Consider the following 9091-nt stretch of genomic DNA (forward strand, 5'->3'; position numbering starts at 1 on the left):
TTGTCTTTTCTCACAGTACAAATGCAGAGATCACCTAAGATAAAGTTTTGTTTTCTAGTTAACACTGAATAGTAAATTTGAGAAATCTTTAGCATAGAAAAAAATTCCTAGGGCTTTAGTTACAATGATGGACTAGAGGTTTGCTTTCATGTGACCAGGTAAAGAGAAAGAGTCAAAGTAAGATAAAAGGTAATCTCTATTCCAAAGAGGAAAAGAGAAGAATGATTTGGGGAATTTATAAAAGTGTCAGTAGGACAGCTGAAAGTATGAAGAAAAAGTGACACTGTAAAGAAGCAAACCAAACACAGCAGCAGTAGGGTTCCCCAGTCTAGAGGAAGCAGAAGCCTTATCCAAAGGTCAGCCAGGCAACCTGGAGGGAATGGTGTAGCTGAGCTCTATCAGGAAAATGCCGTAGCGCCTGCAAGCCTCAAGCCAAGGCTGATTTTGATGGGACCATAATTACTATGATGGATGGTCAGCAGCAGAGTTGAGTTTCTTTCTGCTGCTCTACACGATTGTAAAGGCATCTTTGGGAGCCAACTTGGGAGAAATGGGGGCTTGAAAATAAGAATCACAAATCAGGGATCTTTAATTCAACTGTTTCACCCTGGATGGGATTCAGGCCTGCAGAGCAGTGGTAGAGAGCAGGAGGTCTAGACCCGGATGATCTAAAATAGCACATGACAGGGGGATTGGTCCAGGGAATGAGGAGACAGAAAAAGGTGGGCTAGCTTCCAGTAGCAAAACCAGTACCATAACACTAGCATTTATTTATTTTGTTACCAAAATCAAATAGGGACATTATAAAACAAGGCAGAACAATTTCCTTGATGAATACAAATGCAAAAGTTCCTAGTAAAATTCTTGCAAAATGAACCCAAGATCAAATTCAGAATATCATGAATGATAATGATAATAATGCAGGCTTCATCCTGGGGTTGCCAGGGTGACTCAATGTTTCTGATACTTGTCCATTCTAGACTTTTGATATATCAAAAATTATCGCTTTTTCAGACTTCACTTCCTTAACATTTGAAAGTGAGAAAATCAAAACAGAAAAACATTTTAAGTAATAAAAAATAAATTAAAGGGAAAGTAACAACGTCATCCATCAGGATATTTACATATTGGAGTTGGTCTTTAAATATTTGCCATTTGATATTTGTGTTAACATAACATATATATGTTTTTGTTCTAGAGATTTCTGCATATTTTGAAATGGGTTCCTCGGTGACCTATAATTTCCAAGAACCTTCCCCCCTGAGTGAAAACACCAGCTCCCTGGCTTCTTCATCACATGAGGATGTCATACTGTCCAGAGAAACCATCACCCTGAGCTTCCGAACCACACAGACACCATGCTTGCTGCTTTATGTGAGCTCTTTCTACGAGGAATACCTTTCAGTGATCCTGGCCAACAATGGTGAATGTCTTTTGGGTTCACTGAAATAAGCAACAAAGCCAAAGAAAGTGATAACAATCAAAACACTAGTTAGAAAAATAGAGTTGCAAGCTCTAATCAACACAGAAAAGGGTGCATGGCTTCCACGTTAGTATTTTAGGGCTCCCCATAGTGGGTGTTGTAGAAGGCAATGTTACTATCTAGGGGGACTTGGGTCTGGTTCATTTTTCTCCAGGAAACCAATTGTAGTCAAAGCGAGCACCTATATTTTAATGAGAACAGAAGCAAACACACAGCAAAGCATGCAAAGTCAGACTTTCCACACATGAAGAGAGGCCCAGAAATTAGAAATCCAACTTTATATGGCAAAGCCGAACTTATATATGTTTCAGAAGGGGATAAATTACCGTTTCCCTCAGAATTGAATGTTTTAGACTATTACAGGAGATTGGATAATCCAGAAAAGAAAGGAAAGCCGGTTAGATGAGCCCCCTTGTGGGAGATTTGAAAATTTCACCAGACAGCCCCCCACCACCACCACTAACCAAGTCTTTCTGTTTACTGGGGTAGAAAAGCAGGAAATCAGACATTTTTAAATGCTTAGATCAAAAGCATTAATCTACGTAATCTTTTCACTGACTGCCTGCCAAGTCTCTTATTAGCATTTCAAAATCAAATTAAGATGCTTTTATAGTTGTATAGATTAGATTTGGTATGGAATACTTGCTGAAAAGATCTATAATACCACATGATGCTCCAAGTTTGCTTTGACGTTCATTCTGAAAAAAAACATATTGGATGTTGGCCATTATCTTCAGTTTATCCTGGGTTAATTAAAGGGCCATTAATATAGGTGATATAATAAAACTATATATAAGCTAATTCCTATAAAAAACAACAATGACAATTGTTATTTATCTCATTAGTGGTGGAGAAGCCAGTTAGAGCAAATGACAGTCTTTCTACCAGTGGCAATTGGGGCAGTGCAAGTTCTCACAGTTGGATGATAGACAAAGGTGTAAGTCTGTTAGGTCTAAAATATTTAATTTCTATAATATCAAGGTTTTATCAAGCTGTAGGATGTGGACAATTAGGGTGAGCCTATGTAGTGTGGACATATAAGTCTTAAAACAAAATTCTTTCTCTGTATTAGTCATTTAAAAGAACTTTACAAAAAGTATGGTTTCTAGATGAATTGTAAACAAAATAAATTTTATTAAAATCATTGTAATAATTATTGTGACTATATTATATATGATAGTATACCACATAATTTTATAACTTCCACAATCAAATATCATAGTCATGATTTAGATTGAGTTATGAATTTTCATATATGTTATCTAAAGTCTTTGTTTAAGAAATTTGGAGAAATTACTTATATCAGTATATTTGGTTTTTCTATTTAAAATGTGGTATATCTGGACTCACAGTTTGGTTACAGGCAGCACTGAAGTAATCACTATGCTTTTAGGTCAATGCTACAAATATCCAAAAGTGCACTTAGTAAATAATCCTGAGGATGCTCTAGAATTTACACCAAGGGATGTAAAAAATGGCACTATAATTAAAAATGTCACAATGTTTCTTTTTAGGAAGTTTGCAGGTGAGGTACAAGCTGGACAGCCATCGGAATGCAGATGCTTTCAACTTTGATCTTAGGAACTTAGCAGACGGTCACTTTCACCAGCTGATGATTACCAGAGAAGAAGCTGTAGTCTCTGTAGAGGTGAGGTAACAACACTGAAAAAAAATAATAACTGCTGGAAGGCCATAAGAATGAATAATTAAAGATCAAGAACTTAACAATGAACATTAACAAAAAGCAATCCATTCCATGTTCTCCATAAGTGAAGAATAGGAAGCCAAACGTGGCCAAGATGTGGGGGCAGGGAGGGGTGTTTATTTTACCTTGTTTATTTGTTTGCCAGTCATTCCTTCAAACTGATTACACTTTGGCCCTTTGAAATGTCAAACTGTTCTGAGTTGTTTCACTTCATCTAATAAAGAAATGTCTAGTTTATCATGGTAAATACAGGTTGAATTTTTTATTACTGTTTCAATGGTAACATATCCTGTGTGGTTATAAAAGAAAATCACCAAAAAAGAAAAAATGGGAATAAATGAGGGAACAGAGTAAGCTAATTTTTTCTAGCACTTGAAGGGAAATATACTTTGAGTCTATTCATAAAACTCTGGTTTTCAACTGCATATGCCATGTTCTCCAGACAATGAGTTTCGAAGTTAGAAACAATTGACTCTGTGGCTGGAGAGGGAGCTTATTGGTTAAAAGCACACTCTGCTCCTGGAAGAAGACCCAAGTTTCATTCTCAGCACTTTTGCAAGAAAGCACATACTATCTGTAACTCTAACTCCAAGGGATATGATGCTTTCTTCTGGTCTCCACAAGCATTTGAACTCTGTGGCATACAACACACACACACACACACACACACACACACACACACCACACACCCATACATACACACCACACACACACCACACACACACACACACACCACACACACACACACACACACACACACACCACACACACACACACACACACACACACCACACACACACACACACACACACACACACACACCACACCCATACATACACACCACACACACACCACACACACACACACACACACACACACACCCCACACACACACACATACACACACACACCACACACACACACACACACACACACACACACACACACACAAAAGTAAAAATAAAATAAATTAAAGAAAAAACAACTGATTCCATTGTTTTTGGATCCTGTCAGTTACAGACCCATTATGAGGAACAGTAGAATCAGGAAAGGACCAAAGTCTGGGAGGGTGTGCAGGTTTATAAGATAGCCTTCCCCTCAATATTCAGTTAAAGGGGAATTTTTAAAGCTTCTTTACAGCACATATGAGTGACTTAACCTCCCCCGCCTCTCTCTCCTATTCACTTCCGGTGGCATATTTCATAGGTTAACCAGAGTACAAAGAGACAAGTCATCTTGTCCTCGGGGACTGAATTCAATGCTGTCAAATCAGTCATATTGGGAAAGGTTTTAGGTAAGTGGAAGAAAGAGCTTTTCCTGAAAAAAAAAAGTGTCACATCATAAGTGTCATGTCACAGAGTCTGGATACATTCTTTATGCTGAAAGAAGCTCTTTGTCTTATTTTAATAATTATTTCACACTGAGTGGCAATCAAGGTACAGAATGTGCTTGTGTTGAATGCACGTACAATCATGGGTAAGTGCCTTCTGGCAGATGAGCAGAGTCATCCCTTGAAGATCCGCACTTAGCAGTCACAGTTATGCATAATGAGGATGACATTTCCTGAAAAGGGAAAACACTAGAAACAGACAGTTTCAGCATCAACTCCAGGGACCTCTATGGAGATTTGGTCTGTGGAGATTTTGCTCTGTGGAGATTGCTCCCAGAGACCACACCTATACCCAGGTGATGCTGTGTGACCTTGCCCCCTCCCCAAGTTACCCCTGATTGGTGAACAAAGGTACCAATGGCCAATAACTGAGCAGAAGATACATAGGCAAAGTTTAAGGTTCCCAGGCTTGGAGTGGGAAGAGAAATACAAGGTAGGAAAAAAGGGAGTAGAGAGAGAAGCCACCATGGGGTAAGAATCTTAAAATAATAGCCATGTGGGTTGGCTAATTGGAGTTAAGAGCAACCCAGACTAAACATGGCAAGTTACACAATGAGATTATTGGCTGGGAAGAAATAGACATAATAGCATAGAGGACAGATATCTGCCTGACTCTTGTGCTGATTAAGGCCTGTTATAAATATAAAGGTTTTATGTCTTTTATCTGGGAACTAAATGGTCAAAAGTGGGGTAGAAGCTCCAGAATGAGAGTAAATATTTTCTGCAAAAGACTTCCATCACGTAATAAAACGACTTGTAAGCTGAAGTTGAGAAAGAAATTATCAAATCTCCCCAACAAGTTAATACAGAATGGACTCCACTCAACTCTGTTTGTTCAGATGCCTTTGGTAATTTTAAATCACATTCATAACTGCCTATTATATGGAAGGAAGGTGTAGTAATTGGTCATGGCACAGACAAGGTAACATTTTAAACCCAGTTTAACTTTAAACTTGATACAATGGTAGCCAAGGAATAGAATCCTTATTTAAAGAAATTCACCTATTTCAAACTGGACATAGCAGCACATATCCATAACCTCAGCCCTACAGTTCTGGAAAGAGAATGGATATCCCCCTGTGATGACTTGATACTTGATGAAAACTTGCAGAGACAGCCTGTCTTTCCCATATCACAGGTAAAACCACACAAGAAATCTTTAAAATTCAGTGAGATGTGAGATTTTACATTTTAAAAGAAGATAAGGAGTTAAATATATGAGTTAACCTTTCCTTAACTTATCTTAAAATGAGCGCAGCAAGACTAAATCACTTGTAGACATTCCTTCAACCTTAATTTGAGACTTTTCTAAAGTAACCCACTACCTGGGAACCAGTGAGAATCATCTGTGGTATAAGATTTTTAAAGATTGATTATGTATATACATAACTCGGGAGCTCTGTAAGAGCAGTCAGTGCCCTTAACCACTAAGCCATCTCTCCAGCCCGTGGTGTAAGATTTCAAAATGTTCTCACAATATTGAAAAAGAAGTGGTATGCCAAAAACTAACCAGTAAAAGCTAAGAAATGCTGTTAGACCAGATAGCTTAATATGAGAGCAACTTAATAAGCTAAGTCAGGACATTATCTGATGCTAAAAGGTACATTAAGTGGCTAGAGAAATGGCTCAGCAGTTAAGAGCAGGCACTGCTTTTGCAGAGGACCTGAGTTCAGCTTCCTACACCTATTTCTGTGGCTCACAACCACCTGTAACTACATATCCAGTGCATCTGATGCCCCCTTCTGGCCTTTGTACACACTTTCAGACATACACATACACACATTTTTGAAGTCTTTAAAATATATAATTTTACATCTTTAAAATATATAATCCATTAAGAAAATATAAATGACATGAATCTGTATATATCATTCCAAATAGCAATTAATTATCTGGTCATGGTCGTGCATGCCTTTAATGCCAGCATGTAGGAGACAGAAGCAGATGGGTTTCTATGAGTTCAAGGACAGTAAGGGCTACATCGTGGGACCTTACCTCCAATGAACAAACAACAAATAACAACAACAAGAAAAACAACTGAGTAAGATAAGAAAGGGCAACGGACTAGTATTCCCAGAGCTGTGTCCTCATGTCCGGGACAGTAAGTGGTCAAGTCATTGGCTGTGACAGAGTATGACAACCTCAGCTCCATCACCAAGCTCCACATGGTGGAAGAAGAGAGCTGACTTCTGAAAGCTGTCCTCTGACATCCACATCACGCACTTGCCACAAAGTAAACAAAGGCATGTAATTAAAAAATAACTGTGTTTTAATATTCTGCTTTAGAAATTAAATAAACTAAGGTTGATTAGTTAATTTCGAGCTGGGTGTGGTAGTGCACAGCTCCAATCCACTGCATTGCACAAGCAAAGTTCAAGGTCATCCCTTTAGGGAGCTTATCACAAAGCCAGCTTTGCCTCTGGAAACCATCATGGTTAAAAAACTGCCTCTGGTGAGCATGGTCAAGCAACAGAAGGCTACACTTTCCAGGAGCTGGTGACCAGGAGGATGCTTGCTCCAGTTCTGCCCCTGATCCTGACTGTCTCGCCCTCTCCTACCTACAGAACCCCTGGATGCTGACCCAGAAACCCAGCAGGCAGCTGCTCAGGGCTTCACAGGATGCCTCTCTTCTGTGCAGTTTGGCTTGGAAGTCCCACTGAAGGCTGCACTGAATCAGGACCTGGCCAGAGTCACTGTTCAAGGTGGTGTGGCCGCTGCAGCTCATTGTACAGAGGGCCCTGGCTCTGCAGTGTGGAAAATGTCTCCAGGGCCCTCTGCGGGTGCAGGTGTGTGTAGTCCCTTATGTCCCCAGCCTTTCTAAACACACACACACACACACACACACACACACACACACATCTGCTCCTCCTGTCAGTGTTTACAAGCCCTCTGCTTCTCTCCCCATTTCTTTTGCAGGTCATTCTGAATCTGCAGAAGATAGACAGCCCCTTTCTAACACAGACAGGAGTGACCCCGGGATCATTGGAGGTAAAAAAGACTAAGGCCAATCTGATCTGCATTATCACTACTTTTGACTCTGTTTGGGTTTGTTGGTTTTTCTTGAGTTACTGTTTATGAATTACCTCCTCTAGACACTCTTAGTGTAATATTGTTAATTCTAAAAGAACAGTTGCAAAATAAAGTTCTTAATATGAAAGTAACTGTGCTGTGAGAGATAGAAGTAATTACTCATGGCTAGTGCTTTAGTATACAACCTGTGGATTATAACCTAAAATTAATGCTGGTAGTCCTGAGGTCTCCCACTCAGTTACCCTGATTTCCTGCTGGTTCCATGTATAGCTAGGTCTGAGAGCCACTGCTATTCCTAGAGTTTCAGGGTTTTGGAACATTTATACCCGACTTAATAAATGTTTACATAATAGTTTTTGGTAATAAAGACTGTCTATTGCTATACTACCATAAAGTATAGCATCATAGAAGGTATCTTAAACTATTCCATAGATTGGTAAAAGGTCTCAGTAAATAGAGCATTTACTGTGTAAACATGAGGATTTGAGCTCCCATTTCCAGAACCTACCTCAAAGACAGGACAGTGGCATGTGTCCATAATCCTTACACTCCTAAAAGAAGCTGAGACAGAAGAATACATGGGTTAGATAGCCTGACATACACAGCAATGTACAATGAGAAACCCTGTCATGGAAAAGGTAAAAGTTGAGGAACGACAATCAAGATTGTCTTTTGAACATGTACATTATGGTAACAACACACACACACTCACACACACACACACACACACACACACGTCAGTAAAATGCACCTATTTAATTAAATTAACAGTAACATTTATTCTACTTTAGTGTTAAGCACTAGATACTTTTTAAATTAAAACTTCCCTCCAGTTTACTGAAGGGCTTAAAACTTGTATATGTTTTCTTTTTTTTTTTTTTTTTTAATCGACAAGCATTTGCTCAAATATAATCATGCTAAGGGAAGAAGTCCAACAAGTCTATCTCAAAGTAGTAATAACTGGGAATGGTATCAAATTGTTACAGAAGTACATTACCTTAAATCCCTGGGGTTTGGTGCTCCAATGTTAGACAGTGTTGACTCTGTTCAACCTAACCTACGGATTAATGCTGTCAGCCACACCTCTACCCAGAGCTCAGTGTTCTCTTCATGTTTTTCCTTTTATCTCTCCAGGAATAACAGCAGTTGTGATATTCATTTCGCTCTGTGTGTGTGCCATAGCTATACGTGTTCATCAACAGAGAAAACTACACCAGAAGAATGAGTCAACAGTCTCAAAAACAGAAGAATGCTAGGACTGCTCTCAGAAGTGAAATAATTTGAAATGGAAACAGTGTTCTTAGGTGACTCTAGCTGGCCTGCCTCTTGGCAATCTCATTCTTCCTGTCCCAAAGAGTGCCCAGCACTAGCTTACAGAGGATAGTTTCCATCTCCAGGAAGCTGACTACTTTCCTCAGCAAAAAAAAAAAAAAAAAAAAACCGTCCTAGCAATTTACTTGCAAGGGAATGGGGTCCTTAACCAT

At 39.1% G+C, this 9091-nt stretch overlaps 1 protein-coding gene across 1 annotated transcript in view; it reads left to right on the top strand.

Moving 5' to 3' along the window:
- LOC308414301 (contactin-associated protein-like 3) overlaps positions 1-8863 on the top strand; it is a gene marked incomplete at both ends in the record, with an annotated part of 178591 nt that extends 169728 nt beyond the window's left edge. Inside the window, 6 exons of the mRNA XM_080909517.1 lie at positions 1199-1423; positions 2998-3131; positions 4394-4481; positions 7142-7363; positions 7494-7565; positions 8742-8863. Coding sequence (XP_080765643.1) covers positions 1199-1423; positions 2998-3131; positions 4394-4481; positions 7142-7363; positions 7494-7565; positions 8742-8863 — 863 coding nt within the window. The remainder of the gene's footprint in view (positions 1-1198; positions 1424-2997; positions 3132-4393; positions 4482-7141; positions 7364-7493; positions 7566-8741) is intronic.
- Between the last annotated feature and the right edge of the window lie 228 nt (positions 8864-9091).

The sequence above is a fragment of the Micromys minutus genome (genome assembly GCF_963924665.1).
Source record: "Micromys minutus genome assembly, chromosome: 1".
Classification (NCBI taxonomy): Eukaryota; Metazoa; Chordata; class Mammalia; order Rodentia; family Muridae; genus Micromys; species Micromys minutus.